Raw genomic sequence first — 22,115 nt, 5'->3', positions numbered from 1 at the left:
GGCCCACCGGCGGGCCGGCACGCAAGCCCTGACTGCTGCAGTGGCACCACGAGGTCCCTCAGGGTGAGTTGGGGCAGGGTCGCCCCTATAAGACTTGTGTAACCCTACAGATGTTTAGGGTCAGATGTTTAGGGTGAGCCTAACACGCACAGCCCCATGGGCCTGTGTGGCCTCAGTGCCGGGGGTCCTCCTTGATGGGGAGGCTGGGGAGCCACTCGAGGGGGCATTATTTGAGTGTTTTTGGGCCACTATGACTGATTTTGCACAACAAACCGGGGCAAGACCCCTACCACCTCAGCGGGGCCCTGAGGGGGACAAGCTCCCCCCCTCAGGAGGCCTGCGGCGCCCGGGTCTCTCCCGCCCCGCTCCCCTAGCAACAGCGGCAGCTGGCGGCCGCCCAATCAGCGCGTGGCGGCGCGGGCCGAGCCAATGGCGAGGCGGGCCCGAAGGCGGGGCGTGGCCTCGGGCCGGGGTGGGGATGGGAACGGGAGGGGGGGGGGGAAGGGGAGGGGGAGGCCGGCCCCGCGCCGCCATTTTGGCGTCTGAGAAACAAAAGAGGCGAAGCCGCCGCTGGCGCCGGCCCTGACAGCAGGTAACGGCGCGGCCGCCGCTCCGCGGCCCTCCGCCGGCTCCGTGCCCTCCTCAGCGTTCCGGGGGTGGGCTCTGAGGGGTGTGGGGGGGGCCCTCTCCCCACCAAGCTGCGCGGCGTTGGGGTGCTCCGGGTGTGGGGGGTGGTGGTGGTGGTGGTGGTGGCTGGGGCTGGCTGTGGGGTGAGGGAGGGAGGGTGGGTGGGGTGAGTGGGATGGGACGGGATGGGATGAGGTGAGTGGGATGGGATGGGGTGAGGTGAGGTGGGATGGGATGGGGTGGATGGGATGCGATGGGGGATGCTGCCCCAGTGTCACCCCATTTGTGCCCTGCGCCGAGCTTTCAGCCTTATTCTGCCTCGTCCCACTTGGCCCTGCCTCGTATTGCCTCGTCGTGCCTCGTCCTGCATCGCTGCCCCCGCCAGTGCGGGGCTTCTGGCCCATCTGTGGGAGGCCGCAGTGGTGTAGGTGTAGGTGTTAGCCTGGTTCGTGGAGTCACTGAGGTCGGAAAACCCATCCGACACGGTCTGGTGTTGGTTTGTGAGGTGTTGGCCGTGTGCGGGATGTGCTGCAGGTTTGGGGTCTGCTTCGTGAAATTGCAGAATGACAAAATAACATGTTGGGGAGCGTTGCGTAACGGGATGTGCCGTTCAGCGACGCCGCTGCGTGAAGTCGGAAGCGCTCGGGGATGTCTCGTTACGTGCTGCCCCGAGCATCGCGGGCTGCTGCGGCATCCTGCTAACGCGGCTGGGGGCCATCAGGTCCCCAACAAAAACACTTGGGGTTGGGGCTTTGGAAGTCGGCGTTCAGCTAAAGGAAATAAACGTTATCGTTGTTGATAGAGTAACAGCCTCTTGGTAGCTACACCCTGATATGTCCTTGGCCTTAATTCCACTGTGAAAAGTACACATGTTGAACACAGATACCTTTCCTGATACTAGCTGGAACTTAATTGCCCTTACTTCTAGTCTGTCATCTTTTACTTTTAGGCGTGGTGCCTTATGTGTCCCATGGCTACTCAGATATTTAAAAAATGCATCCAGTGCGTGTGTGCTTCTTATCCTCATGGACATCTAAGGGGGCCCTTCTGTGCCAAATAATGAAATCAGAATTTTAGTATTTAGTTCTGGAATATTTAAGCTAATGCAACTCTGAGTTAAGCTAATGCGGCTCTGAGTTCTTTTAACTTTTGAGTTAGATGCCATGGGATGTGTTATTGGTATTCAACGTGTGAAATTAAGTGGGAATATTACAGGTCAAATTTGATCCTTGAGAATAAAAAGATCAGGATTATTTTGGCTTTTTAAATGTCTTGAAGAATTGGTATCCGTGCTCATGGCTCTGTTTATTAAAGATAAATGAACTATTTGTAACATTTAAAATTGCCTTTGAGTTGTTTTTGCATATTTTCAGGATATATAATATCCTGGAGTGGAGAGTGCTTTTATATATACATACATGCGCACACCAGTACGTGTACTTTAAAATGGATTTGCCACCTAATGCTTACTTCTATTTGGGTTCTTTAGCATCTTCCAGACTGTTGTTGTAATTGGTAAATGGAGGGGGGGAGAGGGAGAACAACAGGGGACAACAATTGAACTGCAAACATCCAGGAGTGTTTCTTCTCCTAAAATAATCTCAAGTGACCAGAAGTGTAGCCTGGTGAAGGCTTGCAGAAGGATTTCAGGGAAGAATTGTAAGATGTTGGCAAGGATTATAGCTATTCATGTATACTTCTTTCTAAAAAATTAGGACCTTAAATGGGGCCAAGTAGCTTTTCATAAATTTAGATTCATTAATGTAATTGAAAAGTTCTTTTTCTATCTCTTCTGCTTTTGCTGTTTATATCTTTCTGGAGTCATCTGTTAACTTGCCTGCAGTACTTTGGTTGTACAAATAGCATAAGATTTATGTCGCTATCTCTTCTTGAAGCCAGGTGGATCAGAATCAGCATAACGACGTGGTACAGTAACTTGGGATGAAGCTGGAAATCTGGATAGTGGTCAGACACGTGAACGCGGGGCTGTATGCTCTGAAAAATTCCTTCCCTACCAGTTGCTTGCAAAGAATACTTCAGATTTGTCAGGCATGAGGTTTTGAAAAAGCAGGATGAGAAAAGATGTTAAAGAAAGAAACTCTCAGCCGCCTGTCAGTGGTTGGGCCCGCAGCCAGATCAGTGGTATGGTGACACTTTCTAATTGTCCTCTGATCAGCTGGGGGGTGAGAGAGGATGTTTTCGGAGTGACTTTTTTCTTCTGAAGGTTGGGGAGAGTAGGCATGCCTTGTCATGAGGGAGAGTGCCTCGGTCTGTCAGCAGTGTTGCCGTGGTCACAAATGTCTGCCTCAGTTTAGGGAAAGGTGGTGGCACAGCAGTGTATGCTGTCGGGCTGATGGTGAGAGAGCTACTGGTGATAGAGACTCCACAAAGAAATTTCACCTAAAGTGATAAATTAAACGGTAGTCACTCTTAATCTTTATATCTTCACTGTCTAAGTTCAGGGAACTTATATCTTCACTGTCTAAGTTCAGGGAACTCAGGTAAAGGTTGGGAATTTGGGGCTGACTGGTATTAAATGTCACTTATTTTGTGATCTTCTTCTAAGGGCATTTGGAAATCAGGAGAGCCGGGTCAGGTGCTCCTCCAGGAAGGCAGGAGCGCTGCTGCAGGGCCAGGGAACAGAGCTGGTGCTTCCCTGAGCTCTGGAGCTGCTCCAGACCCACAGCGTGCGGAGTAAGTGCCTCTGTGGTGTCCCTTTGATGCTGCCCTGCCTGGGGGAGCCGCGCTTCGCGTGGGAGAGACGTGGGGCAGCCGTGGCGAAGGCGGGGTTTTGGGGTGAGGTATGGTTTGATGTGGCTTGTGATGCCGAGCCAAGGTATAACTTCCTCCTTTTGAAGAAGTTCGTTGGTTTCCTTCATATTTCTGTACCAATGTTTAAATACAGAGCCGGTGTGATGGGTAGCAATGCCTTCCAAAGCTGAGATGCTACATCAAAAGGTGGAAAGGGCAGAAAAAGAGACGCAGATAAAAATTTTGACTTGAACGCGCTCAGTACGTCAATATTTTTATATTCATCGTGGGTCTTGTGCATCTCTCGGGCACGGACTAGAGCCACGACACCGAGGCAGCCAGGTATTTTACACTGGTGTGGCCAAACTCGCTGCCTCGCACCCGCTCCGTGCGCTGAGCGGCGGCTGAATGTGCTGACGCTCGGCTCGTCCCTGTTGGCAGGCGGCTGCGCTCGGTGCCTAGGCAACACGGGTCCGGCTGAGCATCTCCGTGCCTCGCTCCCAGAGCTGAAAATTTTCCATTGCAGGGGAGAGGATTTTTCCTCTGTCTCTAATTCTTTTATCTGGCTTTCCGTCTTGCCCAAGGTTAACGTATCTTTGAAACAGTATAGGGATGGTTTTCAGATATTAAGAGGCCACGCTGTATGGTTTTAAGGTATAATTGTAGGGGGATATTTCTCTAGCTTTTCTTTGAAATGCCTCAGTACAATGTTATTTGTGGGCTTTTCATAATAACGATTTGGTTTCAAAATAATTCTTTTCTTCCCCTTTGCAAAAAGCTCTGTGACACAACATAATGAGCTGGAAGTAGCCAGAATATTTCTGTTCCTGCGAAGTCTGAATTTCTGCTGATGCAGTGGAAGCAAAATTGTTCAAATGAAGGTTGTTTGCTGATGTTTAATCAAGTGTTTAGGAGCTTGGAATCATCACTGGGTGTTTTATGCTGCCTCTTGACTTGTGTGGGACTAAGTTTCTGAGGTCCTGAGCCTGCCTCTGGAAGCCAGGGTGTGTTGGAATAGGGCAGTGATAACCTTCGTAATAGGTACAGAAAGTACTCTCGCTGTGCTGGCTGTCGGATTCTTAAATTATCTTTGATGACTCTGCACCCGGATTGCTGGTGCGGATGGAAGGTCTTTTACTGGAGGTGGCTGGAGCCAGCAAGTGCCCGGTTTTGCATTGTTTTACTGGAAGAAGTCAAGGTTTGCTCATAAAATGACTTGGGTCTCTGAGAGTCCTGCTTGGTGAAGACAAGCTCTGTGCGTGTGCCGTGATGAATGGTTGGGAGGCAGTGCACGAGCTGGGGTTGGTTTGGAGCTGCGTACATGCTGATCGGGCAATTAGTAGGCCCCACAGAAGCAGTAGTTACTGACTTCACACAGCAGCCTGTCAGTGGAACTGCGAGTCTTGGTCCCTGTGTTCTCATCCTGCTGTGCTGACGCTGGAGCTGGAAGGAGCTGATGAGGTGGGGGCGACTCGCTGAAACTGGCTGATGATGCCCCAGGTTGTGGATGGGGCAAGCAAACCCAAGGACAGCAGATACAGCTATTGGGGCTGTCCTTCCTCGGAAGATCACATTTGGAAGAAGGAAGTGTTTGGGGGCTTTATGCCAGAACAAGACTGGTATCACAAGTACCATCGGGTCCGCATTAGAACAGGCATAGCAGAAATGTTGATTTTCTTCCTGAGGCACAGATGGCTCTGACGGCAGTACCCAAATAGCAGCGCGGTGCTGTGATGCAGAAAACTTCAACAGTGCCTGAAACCCTATCAGGAATTGTGGGTGCTGCCTAATTTTATGCTCATTGAGGATGACAGCTTCCTTCTAACAATTGCTCTTTTGCTTTTCACATATTTTTCCAGAAGAACAGCACATTATCTGTCTTGTGCTTCGGATGTACGTTAAGAATGCGATGGCAAATTCCCGCTTTAATCTGACATCAGCGTACAGATGCTAATGTAGTACCTTGTCCTGAAGTGGAACTGCGGGCACGATAGGCATCATCTGGATGTCTCTGAGGTGTTAGCTCTTTCAGAAGGTTGGTTCCATTTAACTAGAGGTTTGAGGTTAAATTTGGTGGATGTGTTCGTACTGAAATAATTAGCTTTGTAACAGGGAATAATACATGTAAGCAAACAATAAAAAATTGGGTTGAGCTCGATATAATTGGCCGGTTTTCTGGAGAGAAGCCTGTGAATATTAAACCAAAGGAAAAGATCTAGATGAGGGAACAGTGTGTTGGAGAATCACTTCAGAATTCATAGAATTAAATAGTCTCCCAAGGATGAGGGGTAAATTGAATAAAGGCTGATTGAGGCACAGCGAGTTGAGTGGTGAGAGGAGGGCTGTCTGAGGCTCGTTCCATTGAAACAAAGCCTTTTACATATTTAACTGTAAATGCCTAATGGTGGTTTCTTGTGTTTAAGAGTGAATAATGATCTAACATCACTGCACAGTTTGATCTGAAAAAATAAAATGGTCTTTCATGAGCTTGATTTTTCCCTGGCGCATTTTTTTCGAACAGTAGGCTGTTTTTCGGAAACACAGAGTTGGAACGTGAGCACAGCATGGATGGTGGTGCAGTAGTGCAGGATTTTGAAGAAAAAATAGTTTTTTGGCAGTCATCCTGTCTGAGTCTTCCCTTTTTGGTTAGTGATGGTGTCTCTTTGAAGGCACTTGCGCCAGCCGTGCTTGCTCGTGCTCTAAAAACTTCCTGTAAAGCAGCAAAGGTCTTTGAGGGCATAAAAATTATCCTGGTTGTGTCCCAGTTAATGGACTAATAAAGCTAGCTCTTTTTTTTGCGTTATTGAGTGTATTTCAGCCTGCTGGGGCGTGAGAGCAATGCAGCCAAGCTCCTGTGAAAGCTTCCTTTTATGGATTACTGAAATTGATAAGATTTTTGTCAAGTGTTTCTGTACCACTGTTTGAGTATGTAAACTGTGCGAGATGAGGATGGATTAATTCTTTGACAGTAATTACTATGGTGAGCCTGTAATTGGTCCCAGATGGTGTATTGGGAGATCACTGAAAGATGAAAAACGTAAATGTTTTTTAAAAGAAACATTTTTATGTTAGCAAGCATACTTGTACAAAAGGCCCTTGTCCCTTTTTATTGTGTAAATAAAATAATATTGTGGTTTTACTGTGCCGCATTGGAGTCATTCTTGTAAAACTCCTCTCCTGTCCTTATCTGCTCGTGTCCAATCTGTACTTCAGCAAGAAGCACAGTGAAATCACTCTTTTCTGTGTTCTGGAATTAAATTTCTGTAGTGCTTAGGCATTCTGGAAAGGAGCTCATGTTCAAGGTCTTGGGACCTAATTTTATTTCATTATCCCTCTAACAAGCATGAAAGGGGAACGAAGAGTGTGTAGAATTGCTGAATCATATATCGTCTCCCTTTAGGATGTGAGTCCAGGCTTTTAGTTGGTTAGAGATGTGTTTTCAGTAGCTTGAAGTATTTTGAAACAAATGCAGTTTCAAAAGATCCGTTAAATGCATCTCGTGAACCTCCGCTGCTGGGGAATGAAAACTCCATCTGTCATGAGCAGTAAGTAACATCTCAAAGCCAACACTTGAGGAACCATGGCTTGAACTGTGGGTGAGCATTTCATGTCTGCTTACTGGCTCTGTCTGGGTTGTTTTTGACCAGTTTCTTCTGCAATGGGTTGCTTTTTTGACCAGTTTCTCCAAAAAGGGACTAAACTTTGTTTGGAGTATGTCGACGGTACGAATGAGTATGCGTATAATTAGGAGGCATGAAATAGGTAACTGTAGGTTGTTGGCACTATTCTTCATGTAGTTTATTTATAGATTATCTTTGTTTGGCATGGCATTCCTGGAAATTTTGGCTCAAGGAGTTGGACTGGATTTGGACGTGGAAGCGTGAGTTTAAGACCTTTGGAAGGGACTTGGTAGCTGCACTTCAGAGCAATTCTCACTTAGGACAACTTGGTCACAATTTCAAGGGCCAATCCGAAACGTGCTGTGTCCTTGGATGGAAGGGTTGGAAACAGTTACCAGGCTGCCGACTTCATGGTAATGAGGAAGGTGTGGACATGAATTTATTTTAACCTCAGTGCTTGAATTTCGCTTTCTTTTGTGTCTTGAATAACACTTTCACATGTGCAATCCATGCAATTTAGCTATTGCTGTCATATTTTCAGAAGATTAAAGGCTGAATGCTATTCTGGCTTCTCCATTACAAAGGGCAGTATTGTCTTTTTATAGCAGCTGGTGTTTTTAGCCGCTGGTGCCAGAGTGCTGTTTTAAGATGGATCAGTTTCTAAATAGGAAGTTTAAGTAGCTTAGCTTTGGTGGTTCGGGTTTTGTAGTTTCCATGGCATTTTTACTTGGAAAAGAGGCTAGTTCTTAAATTACACAATCCCTGGAAAAACTGCACAGGTCAGAATTGTGTGTTCTTTTCTGGCTGGGTATGCTTAGTAACCTGTAACTTGGCTTTATTTTAGTTCTAGGGAGATAAAATAGCTTTGAGGGGTAAATCTGGCATTTCTCTGCAGCTTTGCGTCCGTAGTTGTTAAGCTTGCAGATTACAAAGGGGGTAGGGAAAGCCAAAAGTGTGGCTTTTTGGTACTTTGTACTCTTTGTACTGAGCACCCAAAATCCGCATTGAGGTTGGAGAAACTGCCTTCCCTGGCTGAGTGGCTGCCCTGTGTGCTTCTGGTAAGAAAAAGCCAGAAGCTCTTGGAGGCTGCCTTGGTTACTGCCTCGCTTTCTAAGACAAAATGCAGGGGAACTGGGCTCTCCTAGTGGTGTAGAGCTGGTTTAAGGTAGGGATGATGGTCCTGCATGAGGAGCAGTGATGGAACATGATCCAAGTCAGGCTTTTGTGTTTGTTTTGTGAAGTTGTATTCAAAAGTCCTGCTGGTATCTGCTACAAGACGTGGTCTGCAGTTGTGGGGTTACAGTTACAGGTGTGAATAACTCTTAACCTGTGGGGCAGTGGCTTTCCCCCATAGTAAATATTGCTGGGATTGGGTTATATTTAAAGGAAAAAAATAGAACTCTGTGTTAAGAGAGTAAAAGGTGATAGTAAAAATATTGCTGATTTTTATTTTAAAAGTCCATTATATGCTGAAAATATACTTCTTTCTGTACATGTGTCAGTACTGGAATGCTTCATCTTTCATTTGTATGTTACAGGTGAAAGTGGTGTTGGCCAGGAAGGGCCCAGCGCTCTCCCTGCAGAAGGGGCTCTCTGTAAGAGGTGCTGGCTTACACTCCTGGCTGTGGCAGCCAGTGCCGGGCTGCCCTTCCCTCCTTTCAGTGCGGGGGAAAAAGGTCGGGTGCCTCTAGTGTGACACACCTGACGATGTCCTCACAGGAGCCTGGGGTATTTCAGGGGGTTCTCCTGCACATTCTAGTTGTTTTAAACACCCCTCAACTTCTTTGTTTTGTTTGGCACTAATTATGAAGAGCTGTAAAACTGGTAAAGGCTTAAAAAATGGTGAAACTTTTTTAGAACTAACTGCTTCCAGCTGTGTTTTGCTTGTCATGTGCCAGTGATGGATGAGCTCTGGCACAGAGCACAGAATTTTCTTAAAAGCTACTGCCAGTGGGTGTGTTCCAGAATTTATTGCTACGTTCCTCCAATAGCCCAGCAGGAAAAGTGTACACAACTTGGAATGGGAGTGCCTGTAACTGTGCGTAGGAGGGCCGCTGCTGCTGCTTTAGTTTGTTGAGCTGGTGAGCAGGTACTTTCCACCTGACGATAAATATGCATTTTTGTTGGCGGGAGTCTTTTGTTTGTCTGATGTTAAAAACAGGATTAGATTTCTACCTCAGTGGGCCAAGACTGATAGCTGGTTAGTTCTGTCGCTTTCCCAGAAGGGCTTTGCAAGCTTGTTTTGTGTAAACTCTGTTCCAGGATTCATGAATAATTCTGGGTCCCTAGGTCCATCTATTTTGTGTGATTTAGCAAAGGACTTCAAGGAATCTTTTTTCCTTTGGTGAAGTTTTTTCGTTGTCCCAAACTACATCAGTGTGTCACTGCAATTGCCACCCATTTGATAAGGGCAGATGAGAGGAAAATATATCCTGTGTCAGCACTTCTAAGAAGCGGGTGGTTTCTTCTCTTGGCCTGCCCCAAGCACCTTACGTTCCCCAAGCAGGATTCGCTTTTTTGGATTTTTGTATGGGTGGCTTGCCGTGGAGTGGCGGGGATGAGCCCGTCATTGCAGTGCCTGACTCCCAGCGCCCTCGTGGCTTAGCAGCGAAGGCTAGAGCAGAAATATTTCTGCTTGGGGAACGAAGCACATGGAGCCTCGGTGTGGAGGAGTCGATAGCTCACTCCTTTAAGTGTTCCTGCTGAGTATTTTTGCAAAGCCTCATGCTTGCTCATCTCTGAGTATGTGTCCTGGAGACAACTTAGTTATCATTAGATTGATGAATTTGCTGCAGAGGAGCTTAAGTAACGTTGGTTTGCATAGAAACTTGTAGCTCAGCTTTTTTCTTAGTGGTCTCAGTAAGTGGTGTAGTGAGAGGCATCGCAGCCGCTTGGCTTAACGCCGCACTTAACAAAAAGACATTTTTGTCCAATCTAGTCAGTCTTTAAAAGAGAGCTCAGTTGTGAAGTTTTCTGAAATACAGGGTGGAGTGTTGGGGGATATGCTATCCAAATTTGTCAAGGAACCTTGCAAAGACCTGCAGCGTGCTGCTGCCGTGTGTCTTTGCTCCTGCATTTAGGGAAAACGAAATGAGAGAAGTAAAAAGCAGCATGCTCGCCTGTCGGGTCTCCCCTTCCTGATTCAGTGGCTCTTCCCCGTGTGCTGGAAGCAATATTAAATCTGCTGTGCTCCACTTACGTTTCTGCTCTTTGGGGAAGGGCTTTTTTGTTTACAGCAAAAAACATTTTTGGAGACTTTACAGTGCTAGCACACGCGTGTAGTGAAGATGACCTTTTCCCTAAAAATCAGTTACCAGAATAAGTGATTGTTTTCTGTAAGCACGCAGAATGTAAGGCTGCTCTCAGCCGTGGCTTTTGGAAGCGTGTTACTCTGTGGGCTCAGCACTTCTACCCTAACGAGAAAAAAATGCTAGAAACTCGCTTTTACTGTTTAACCTTAATTACATTGTTGTTATTCAAGGTAGGAAAGGTTTCAAAAGCATTTTGTGGGGCTGTTTTTACCTTATTTAGAGGTATAATGATCCCGAAAGTTAGGAATCTAGTAAAACAGTTGTGATAAAAGAATGCGGAAGGTGGTTTTTTCTTCCATCGAGAAACAGCCTATTGTACAGGGCTTGGTTCCTATCCTGTATGCAGTTTATTTCTATAGTTTTGTATTTCTGACACTGTGTTAAGGTAACTGACTGAGCACTGGAGGATTGGGCTATCCCCGTTCCTGTCTTAAGATCTCGTGGAGTAAAACACACCTGAGCAGCTTCAGTTCATGAGCCAAGCAGCAACTAAGGCGAATGTAAGAAGCAGCTCTTCACTGATGCTAGATTGGGCGTGTGTGCTAATAAAATGGTGCTGTGTGTTTCCGTCACGATGAGCCACAAGTTGTGCAAGAACTTTGAGCCTGGGCCCATTCAACCAGTCTCACGGCTCTGATATCCCAGCGCTGGGTGCTCCGCGTTGTTGGGTTCACGTCCCTCGCTGCTTGGGAGTGGGAGACTTGCGGTGCTGGTGGCGGAGCAGGAGAGGAGGCTGGCTCTCCTGTGCCACACGAGGGCTTGTAACACACCTGTAACTACTGCAGTTAGGGATGTGGTAGGTTCTTGGTGTGCTTCTTGCTTCAGCTGTGAAGAGTCGTTCTCTCCAGTCACGGTAATGACTTACCACCGAGACCTGCGGTATAATTCCAGATCTGTGCACAAAGGAGGTGTTGGTCTCACCAGCTTTCCATAACTCTTCCGACGCTGATGTTTGCATGTTCCTCCATCCCTTTTCAGCTGGCATTCTGAGTATTCTTCAAGTTGAACCGTCTTTCTCTTTGGCTGCTTCAGGGGCTCATGGATTTTCCTCTCTCCTGTTGCTGGCTGTGTGATTTTCTCTTTCCTCAGAACCACTTTGGCTCGGCAGGGTTATCACGTCCTGCAGCAGCTGTGCCGTGCAGGTCGCTGCTCCGTCAGCTTCCCCTTTGCACTGCCCAGTGGGCTGTGGGAAGGCAGGCAGAAAGCTTTGCCTCGTCTGTCTTGCTGCAAAGCTGACTTGGGTCTCTTGGGAGCTGCGGGTGGCCGCCTGATGTAAAAGTCTGTGCTGGGGGAGCCCGGTTCAAGCAGACTGGTTCGGAGGGCAGCTGTGCATCAGAAAGTCTGCTGTCGCAGGGGCTGGGGGAAGGGGGTTGTTTTTGCGAGCTTGTTGTGCAGGAAGGAGTCGCTGCCTAATTGAGAGCTGTGCTCTCCAGGGGCTGCGTTCGTTAATGCAATTCCGTGTGGGACTGAGCGGAGAATCTGTAATGCCATGAAATACCTGCCAAAGGATGCCGTCACCTGAGATCAATTTTAAAACTCTGCAAAGATGAGTGCGTTGTGGTGTTCTGGGGCTGGTCACTGTCATGCTAGGATGAGAATAAGATGTCATTACACATCACTCTTGTTTTATAGATTGGGGTTTTTAACATCTTTTGCTGCTTACTGTGAGAATGACATTGCTCAAGCTATTGTTGTGTCTAGACAAGTTTGTTTGCCTCCTTCAAGTTACGTCAGGTTTTTCTTAAAATGCTTGACACTTGTGAAGGAATTGCACATCTGCTTTTTTTTTCTGATGTGTTTTTTGAACAAAAGACTCCATCAAAGACACTTTGAAGCGTGTGGTGGTGGGGTAAAGGGCAGAGTACACCAAGCCTGAGTTTAGCGTCTGGGAAAAATGCTGAAAAACAGCTAGCCTGTGCGCTTTTTTCTCTGAAGAGCATTGAAAACAAGCTGGTTGTAGAATCAGGCGATGTACTACAAAAATCTGAAATATCACTTGAGAGTTGTGCTGTGTTTTTGGAAGACAAACCCAGCGGAGCTTGTTAGTGCAGGCACAGTGAAGTTGTCTTTTCTGATGCGAGTTCCCTCCTTCCTCTCGGTATTCCCGTTTGCCTTGTGGTCATGCCGACCAAGCGCTCTGTGTTTGACTTGTGTAGATGTTTCTAACATTTCTCGCAGCCCGCCTAAATATTGCGTAACGGCTATTTTTGTAATATCAGAACTATAAAAAAAACCCTCGCTTTGTGAGCCCTTGAATGAGAGGTTGCAGTGTGTGATGTGCTGCCAGGTCCGGGTCTTTCAGGAAAGTGAAGTGGTGCGAGCAGTCAGGGCTGTGCTCCGCGATCCCATCGAGTGCGTGTGCACCATGGCGAGGGATGTCGTCCAGAGCACTTGGGCACCTGTTAAAGAGAACTCCCTGAGCTGCTGCTGGTGAGCTCCCTGAAGATGTGTTGGGTAAACAAGGTGGTGTGTTGCCTGTGCCGGAGGTGCTTTTTGCCGGGCAGTGCTTCCTGCAGCAGCAGCCTGCGCAAGGCTCAGCTCCTCGGGCAGCTCTGATGCGGCGGGACAGGGGCTCTCCGGGTGGTAGAGGACAGGGGTGTTGCAAGCTGCTTTTGAACCACCGCAGGTGCCAGTCGGTGTCCGTACGGCGGCGTGAGTGGGAAGGTGGCCTCAGGATCAGCGGCTTGTGAGGAGCGCCCCTTGCAGGGGCGATGCGCTGCGGTGCTGGTGCTGTTAGAGGCACAGCCGTGCTGGTGTAAGGCTCCCTCAGCGCAGGGTCTCACTGTGTGCGCCTAGCCGTGCCTCCCTGCCTCGGCAGCACTGCTCTGGCTTTCACTGGGAAATTCCAGGAGCGGTGTTGGCTCTAAGAGGTCCCCATTAAAACTCCTGATTCCTAAAATCACCGCTGCATTGTACAAGTACAGGCGGGTGCGTAGCAGTTCTTTGGCAGCACGTGGCAGAGCCGTGCTGGGGAGTGGAGCAGCTCCCGAGGTGTGTTTGGGGAGCTTGTGCCTTACCCAAGGTGAGCTTGGGGTGGGCTCCCGTGTGTGCAGGGGGGTCCTGCTTGGCAGTGCTCGGTGCCGTGGGGGTCGGGCAGGGCCTGCCCCTCTCTGTGCTGGCGTGGGGCTTGTAGCCAAACGGATTTGGCAGTGGCAGGTGTCCGGCGTGAGGCTGGGAGGCTTTCCCCGCCTGTTGGTTGATGCTGAGGGGGGTGAGGGTGCTCTGGGAGGAGCTGCATGTGATGAAAAACACCAGGAAAGCAGCTGGGGAGGGGAGGCTTGCTGATTCAGCGCTGTTCTTGAGGGTCTTAAAAGCAAAGGGGGAGGAAAAAAACCCAGCTAGCTGGTGCGTAGTGAGTAAGCCGGTATTGATCTGTTATCCGTGGGCGCGGGTAAACGTTCCGGGAGCTGAGCTGAGCTGATCGATGAGGTTCTCCGAGCAGTTGTTTATTTCCAGTAATACGGACCGGGCGGGCTGCAGGTGCTAGCGGCCCTGCTGCGGGCCTGCGGCCTCGGCTCTCCGAGGGGAGTACCGGGGAGGCCAAGCAGAGCCAGAGCCGTGCCCGGGACACCCGGCAGTCCCTGCGTGCAGTGCGTTACCGCTCGTGTAACGCACCGCGCAGCGCACGGCCGGGCGGCGGCGGCAGCTCCGTGATCTCGGGGGGGGGGGGGGCTGAGCGCACAGCGCCGGGGGGGGGGGTAGGGGGAATGACCCGTGGCCCCGCCCACCGAGCAGTGACCACGCCCCCCTTAGTTCGTTGGCCACGCCCCCCTCCGCTCGCCATTGGGCGGCGGGCGGTGGGCGGGGCTTGCCGCGGCCCCCTTCTGGCTGCTCCCCCGGCGCGGCCGCAGTGGGCGGCGGCGTGCGGGGCTGAGCGGGCGCCCTGTGCTTGCCTCCGCAGCCGGCCGCGCTGGAGCCCGCGCCTCGGCCAGCCCCCTGGCTCTCCGCCGCCGTCCCCTGCCTCTGTCTAATGAGCTACAAGGATGAGCCCAGCGTTCGGAGCCATGGAAGTGGAGCACTATTCCAAGGGAGTGTTGCTCGAGCCCTTTGTCCACCAGGTCGGGGGGCACTCCTGCGTCCTCCGGTTTAACGACAAGACCATCTGCAAGCCCCTCATCCAGCGGGAGCACCAGTTCTACGAGACCCTCCCGACGGAAATGCGTAAATTCACTCCGCAGTACGAGGGTAAGTCGCCAACACTTAGCGGGGCTGGGTGCTGTTTCCTCTAACTGCGAGCGTGCCGTGCTCTCTGTTGTCTCTGAAGTCTCTTCTACAGGAAGAGATTTTAGGGTTTTCTTTTTCATGTATTTTGATGTTGTCTGAGGCAGGGTGGAAATGCTTGCCAAGTTGGTGTTTGGGCTGGCTAACAGCATTAGAGTAGAGCAGCTCTGCTGGTGATAGCCCATATATCTCCCTTAGGCACAGGTAAGTAGCTAACAGCTTGTAAATGTTCTCAGTAATTCGCTGCTGCTTTTTTTGTGGATTCTTTTTTTTTTGCCACTTGTTTAATGTCTGTTTACAGGGATTTAATAAGATTAAAGGTTGCTGGTGTTTTGTGTGAGCTTGGTTGTGGTCTCTTATTTTTGGATGTGTCCTCTCTCTCATTTTGATCACAATACATACATGTCGGTAAAGTGTCTTGTTAACTATGTGCAGTGTTGTTTCTGCCATTAAGGAAATGAAAATTCATGGCATTGAGGTAGGCAAGGATCAAGTAGCCGTGATGAGGCTGAGTCAGATGTTATGTAGGAGTGGAAATTCCAGTTCTCCTAAGCGTTGCGCTAGTTAACAGAAATACTTCTCTTTCCCATTGGTATTCCATCCACTGCTGCCTAGTGATTAATAAATAATGACCGAAGCATTTTTTAAACGGAGCCGCTTTTTAAAGCACACTGACTTTAACAGCTGTAAGGGTGACCGAGTTTTGCATACTGTTTGTAAAACTGGTGGAAGACTTCAGAGGAGATGTCGCAGAGTTATGCTCCCCGCGTGCTTACAGAGACGTTCTGGCACATCGTACTACACGTTCTGTTGGACTGGAAGAAAACGTGGTCATTGAATGATACTTTTCACAATGTAATAGAACAATTGTACCAGTGCGTGTGGCTTTTGGGGGAGTGTGGGGAGGGGTAAGGGGCCTCACTTGGTCCTTCTCTGTTATTTTTTCCAGGATAAAGCCAAAGGCCATTTGCTGGCTGGTTTTCCCCCTTTTTTCCTGTTGTCCTTTCCTTTGTGGCAGCAAGACTGTCAGTCAGAGCTTCTGCACTCCCTGCCCCAGCTACTGTAGGTCTCAGAGCCGCCTGCCCAGCTCAGAAGTGCCACTCTCTCACCGAGACCTCTCCCCTCTGGCCTAGTGATGAGCTGCAAGAACTGTGCAGATTGATTGATTTGAGAATAAAGAGAGAGGACTGAAAAATAAAATTAAAAGACAATTCAGACAATTGTTATGGCTCCTTTGCTAAGTGTTGAAATGTGCTAATGTGGCACTAAGGGCATCTGTCAGAGCGCTCTGCTAAGACTCTTAAGACGCAGCGTAGTGCTCTAGAGACTCTTGAGAGGGAGGATGAGAAGGAAGTGCTTTCAAGGTTCACCTTGTGTCTGTGTACCAGTCAGATTTGTTCTGTATTGCATTCTGTTATTTATTTCACGAGACTGCTGCATTACCAGTATCAATAAAATATATTCCAAAACAGAGGAGAAAATGTATAATTAAACGTGGTGATTCTAAGGAGAAGCGTTTGGACTAGTTTCTATTGTAATGCGATGTTTTCTTGTGTTGTTACCCTGCTTGCAAGTCTTTCCTTTCCCCTGGGGTTCTGTTAACCAGATCTTGTTTGGATAAGTGCTCTTTGTTTTGCTGCCATGCAAAACTTGCAGCTTTTGGTGGTTTTTTGTGCAGTTCACTTCTCACTGCAAGATGTTAACACATGCTTTACATCTCACTTAGGGTCAGACCAGTCAGGTTTTTCAAATTAATAAAAGCTTTTATTAATTGAAATTGTCTCCTGTTATTATTTGATTCTTAATTAATTCTGCATCAGAGAGAGAAAAGAACTTTTTGTATTGTTGTCTTGTTAATGTGATGAATTGTCTTTTGTGGGGTGTCATTTTTGTCTAGGTCTTTTGATATTTGTTAGGTTGACAGATGAGGTTTGGCCTGTGGCGAGATAGAAACTAAGGACAAGGGTAAGAGAAACAAACCAAAAGTTGCTCTATTCTCAGTGTAACATTACCTGTTGTAAAGGGCTCGCTCCTCACTTCAGCAGTTCACAGCTTCTTATGTTTTCTCTCTCTTCAGGTGTGGTGTCAGTGAGCTTTGAAGAGGATGAAGATGGAAACTTATGTCTAATAGCATATCCGTTAAATGGGGACCACGATAACTTGGAAAACTTAGATAATTCTGACTGTGAACCCAAAAGTAAGCTGTTGCGATGGACTAACAAAAAGACAATGTTGTTAGAAAACGAGAAGATATCTAAGGAATGGGTACGACAGCACAGGAAAGAGGAAAAAATGAAAAGGTAGGTTTGCTAGGGAGAACTGGACTGCAAAGTGTTAAAGCAGAACGTTTTTTTCCTGCCAAACTGGGATGTGATCTCCAGAACTCCAGAGAATTCTCCAGACCTCTAGCTTTCAGTTTCTTTTCACATTTTGTTTTTCCTGATCTCAGTGCAGTCAGGGTTAGTAGTGAAACTACTTTGTGCTCAGCCTGCTAGCATATTGAGTCCTCTTTGCTGTGATCAGTTGATAAGGGCTTTCCAGTGTTGGACAATATATATTACAAACAAACCACCACAGTTCTGCTGTACTGGAGGATCCTGCTTTGTCCCTGTTAGTGATGCATTCCCCCCCCCCCATTTACAATAATTGTGACCGCTCTGAACTCTGAGCTGTGATGCATTGTGCTAAACCACTGTCCTTAGCAAAGGGTAGACCTTAGAGTATCTCTTATTTCTGCAGAAGTAGCTCAGATAAAGAACGTACAAATAGAATTACCAAATGTTCTGTAACATGACTCGGCTGTGTGCTAGTCTGTACTAATGTGGAAGTAGCTTTACAAAGGTTGATACATCACTGATTTGGAAGTTGTCCAGATGTACAGAAAGCAAAACAAAACTTAGGCTAGCTGTTGGTGAAGGTGAGCAAAATAGATCAAAAAGTTAAACCCACTGATGAACCTTTCGAGGAGCTTGTTTTGGAATTTTACTCTAATGTACTGCTTCTGTTTTCTAGTCACAAATTGGAAGAAGAATTTGAGTGGCTGAAGAAATCTGAAGTTTTATATTATACTGTAGAGAAAAAAGGAAATGTCAGTTCACAGTTTAAACACCATAATCCTTGGAGCATGAAATGTCACCAGCAACAGTTACAACGGATGAAGGAAAATGCAAAACATCGGAATCAATATAGTATCCTTTCCTGAAAAGACCTCATGACAATGGAATGAGAAGGGCTCTGCTTTTTATTTCTTGGACGTGACAGATAAAATACTCAGCACAGGCTTAACTGTAATCCGGAGAGACTCTGTGAAGCAGTCGTTTACTTGGTGACTTTGAAGGGATCGCCAACTCCAAAACACAGGCTTTTGCAGCATGTAGTAAAGTAGCTAGGCTAAGAAATCCAAATAACTTGATTTAAATCCATATACTGTGCATTAGTTAGTGGAAAGGCTTTAGAGTATGCTGTGATTGGGATCTTCCACAAAACCAGTTTATTAGTGTAAGCTTTCAAGGGAGAATAGTTCTGTGGCTTTTTTTTCAGTGGCAAGAACCACGAATATTTGTGTTCAGTATTGGTGATCTTAAAAACAAGCTTCCTCTTTGCTTTTCCAGCAACTTCTCAGTGTTGCTTTAAATATAAGGGGTAGGATGTTCTGATGCAAGGAGTTGTCTGCTTCTAGTAGTCTCCTCATAGTGAGACTTTTTGATAAAGAGAAGTTGGATATAAACTGTCAGGATGGGAGTAAAGAAAAAAGTGACAAAGTGCAAAAGCTGAAGCCCACTTCTGGGCTCTGCAGCTGTAGGTAAACATCTCTCCCCCGTGCATTCTTGGGGGGTTATTGCTGTACGCAGGCTTGCATGCAACCAGTAAATCCTGCAAAAATATTAGTATCTATTCACTTTTGTAAGCAAATTCCCCTATGTGAGGAGTTCTGGTGAATGACTTACCAGAACAACTCGGTGACTAAAACTGTTCAAATTGGTAGAAAGTACTTGATGGCTGTTATCGTCATGGCTTCACTGGAGGTGATTATTGAATTATCTAAGTACTAGTGTGTAATGTCTCTGAAACAGATAGCAAATGTTCTGAAGTATTTTTGAACTTTGGCATTTCAGATGTGGAAATGCTTCAGCATTTTTTCAGTAGGAACTGAAGCACATGCAATCTTAATTACCCACAAAAGAAGATAAGTCTTCTGCTAAGTAGGCAATACTTCATAATTCCAAGTCTGGCTTATCTGCCAGATCGTGTTTTTGTGTGACCTAGTTATATTTTTCCTACTTGATGTAGAAAATCACTTGTCTTTTTTTAGAGACCATTGGAACTGGAATAGATATCCACTATGATACCAAGTCTTACCTAAGTTTTGATAGGCTACTGTATACTTGGTGTGCTTAGATTGAAGATTGCGACACTAAAATCTGTCTGTAATAAGCTGTATTCTGTTGTGAGGGTTGTTCCTTAACTAGTCAGAATTCATTTTGCTGGAAAACCTGACATCTCGATATGAAGTACCATGCGTGTTGGACCTTAAAATGGGAACCCGACAGCACGGAGATGATGCATCAGAAGAGAAGAAGGCTAATCAGATTCGCAAATGTCAGCAGAGTACATCAGCTGTTATTGGAGTCCGAGTTTGTGGCATGCAGGTGAGAGGAATTATGTGCAAGGGGACAAGCTTGCACCCATTTCTCTTGGTGTTTTTTTGGCTTAGGTAGTAATCCTGTGTGTTGCTGTCCTTGAGATGCTGTGCTTCATTCCCTTCCACCAGTTGAAGGTGGCAGCATCTGCAGGAGCAGCCTGTAGCACCTTCTGCATCCCAGTGATTGTGTTCTCTGAGCAAGGAAACAGACTCCTGCTCCATAATAGTAGCTGAAAAATATGTAGTAAAATTATTGATGTGGTTAACATCTTAGGATAGCATAAGAAACAATTGAAGGTCTGTTGGCACATGTGTTTTAAATAAGATGCGGAAATTTGCCAAAATATTAACTCGTAATTAGGTCCGTCTTGCAGACTTTGCAAAGCCATAGATCTTTCAGGGCTTAAAGTGGAGTTGTTGTGAAGTGTTGACAAGAAGTGGATTAATAAGCATGACAGAACTATTGGTCAAACAAGATAGATGTGTGGACTTTCACCTGAGTTGTTTACTTGTTTCTGTATTCCTAGAGTGACAAGTGGGAAACAACTTGTTTGTTTTCGAGGCTTTTCTGAAGCCTCTCCTCCCATCCAGTAGATTCCAGGAATGCCAGCAGTGTTTGCTAGGACTTGTTCCACAGCATGACTCTTGGCATGCTTGGTGTTCAGCTCACTGTTTCAATTCGGAGAAAAGCACGAGGCAGAAACAGAAGTGTGAGAGCTGCATTTCTAACTGCAGGGCTGGCTTGTCAGTTCGTTTTCCAGTGTAGACCTGTGGTGGAAAACAGAGGCACCTGCAATCCTTACGTGATGTAGATACTTTGGCATTAGTGAGCTGTGTGATGTATAGAACACTCTACTATAGGAAGGAATCTTCCTGCAGGAGCAATTCTGACTTCTTTGAAATACAGAGGATTATGGGGCACACCTTGTCTTGTGAAGTGGTGGTTGCTGTCACTTAGAGCCCAGCATTCTGGGACTCGTGGTGTGCCTATGAGCAGAGGCAGGTAACGAACTGAGTGAGTGGCTGTGGTACAAGCTGGAGCTTGACTTTGGAGATCTTGGCCACAGCTTTCCTAATCTTACTTAACCTCCCCATTCTTACATTCCAAGTGGAAAAGCTCAAATCTAAACTGAAGGAATTTTCCACTTCCTCTGTGCCTCCAAGCTCCATAGACACGGCTGGATCTGTTGTTGCTAACAGTTTCTGTAACTCGAGAGCAGTTTTAAGAGCAGTACCTTGTCTTGTAAGAGCTTTGCATAGCATGTCTCCGACACCTTGCCCCCATGTCTTCGCATAAGTGTTGCCAACAATTTTAACTCTTCTTTTCCCTTGTGTCCTTGAAACATGCAGGTCTACCAGGCAGGCACTGGCCAGCTAATGTTCATGAATAAATACCATGGAAGAAAACTCTCAGTCCAAGGATTTAAAGAAGCACTTTACCAGTTCTTTCATAATGGCAAATACCTGCGCAGGGAACTCTTTGAATCTGTTATTAAAAAACTGACTGAACTCAAGTCTGTCCTGGAGAAACAGGAGTCTTACCGCTTCTATTCGAGCTCCTTGCTGATCATTTATGATGGGAAGGAAAGGCAGGAAGTCGCTGTTGACTCAGACCCAGAGGACTTGGAGGACCTTTCAGAGGAGTCTTCAGATGAGTCAGCAGGAGCGTATGCCTACAAACCCACTGCTAGTACTGTTGATGTTCGCATGATAGACTTTGCCCACACAACCTGCAAGTACTATGGAGAAGATAGCGTGGTACATGAGGGCCAAGACACGGGTTATGTTTTTGGACTTCAGAATTTAATAGATATTATTAAAGAAATAAGAGACGAAAGTAGCGAATAAACAGTGTGAATGCACAGCGGTAGGAAGCACTATTGTGACTCTTTGTATTCCAAAATTATTGGCCACTTTCTGGTGGTAGGAATCTTTACAGGCTCTGCAGGGATGGTCCCATCAGAGCCAGACTTGTTCGGAGGGCATTTACTTACATTGGTGCTGGACCTAGCACTGGCAAAACTTGGTATCCTTATTTATTTTAACTTTCTTAAACATTCCATATTTGATTACTCAGATACCTCTGTTATCCCTGTGTGTATACGTTCCAATAAAATTCTTTTTGTTCATTGTAAGTGCTGCTTCTGTCATTGCTGCTGGCTGAGGAAGAGGTGAAGTTCCGAGATCTTCCTGGGTGCGTAATGCAAAGGCAGCGTAAAACCAGCACGGCTCACCTGGCTCGTTACGCTGCGTGCAGAATAACATCACTTCTGGGCTTCCTCTCAAGAACGATGAGCAAGTCCAGTGGAGAGCTGCCAGTCTGGCCAGGGGCTGGAGCACCTGCCTTTGAGGAGAGGCCAAGGAACAAGGCCTCTGTAGGTCAGGGAAAGAAAGACAGCTCAGAGCAACCAAACACACAAAGGCTGGATGGAGACCTCCAGAGGTCTCCCAGCCAGAAAAAAAAAAGTGACTTTAAGTGAGAACTTGTCTTTTAAAATAGCCAACAAGCTGTTTCCAATTTCAGGACCTTGTAAACTGAATCCCCTGCTGTGTAACCCGTTTCTATATACATTTTCTTAATCTAGGCTGAGCCAAGGCATACGTAAGAGACTCCTACAGGATTAGCTTGTAACAGCAGCTCCCAGGGCAGGGCTGCAGAGCCTGAAAGTTACCCTAAGTAGCTTAAAATCTTACTCGGGACAAATAGGTGGGAAGAAGTGTCAAAAGGTGAGAAGACAGCGAATAACGGCACCAAAGATAAGAGTAACTCCACTTTTCCTTTCGGAAGAGGCCTGTTTGTTTATCTAGCCATTATTTATCTAGCCATTTTTTGCTGGCTGACTTCTCCCCTTGGGCAGCTTGCAAGTCATGGTGATAGCGCAAATGGGAAGCGGGCTGTGAGGAAGGCGCAGGAGCACAGGAATGCTGTTGCTTACTGCAGTT

General features: G+C 47.0%; 1 protein-coding gene across 1 annotated transcript; it reads left to right on the top strand.

Moving 5' to 3' along the window:
* Positions 1 to 480: 480 nt before the first annotated feature.
* Positions 481 to 21,307, top strand: IP6K2 (inositol hexakisphosphate kinase 2). Its single transcript, XM_035546508.2, has 6 exons — positions 481 to 592; positions 14,211 to 14,494; positions 16,608 to 16,830; positions 17,543 to 17,718; positions 19,004 to 19,179; positions 20,523 to 21,307. Exons 2-6 carry the CDS (start codon positions 14,293 to 14,295, stop codon positions 21,018 to 21,020), a joined length of 1,275 nt encoding a protein of 424 aa, XP_035402401.1. The 5' UTR covers positions 481 to 592; positions 14,211 to 14,292; the 3' UTR covers positions 21,021 to 21,307.
* The last annotated feature ends 808 nt before the right edge of the window (positions 21,308 to 22,115 follow it).

Source organism: Cygnus atratus, chromosome 10 (genome assembly GCF_013377495.2).
Source record: "Cygnus atratus isolate AKBS03 ecotype Queensland, Australia chromosome 10, CAtr_DNAZoo_HiC_assembly, whole genome shotgun sequence".
In the NCBI taxonomy this organism is placed as follows: Eukaryota; Metazoa; Chordata; class Aves; order Anseriformes; family Anatidae; genus Cygnus; species Cygnus atratus.
Note: the sequence above shows the minus strand (reverse complement) of the source record. Positions and strands in the feature narration are given on the sequence as shown.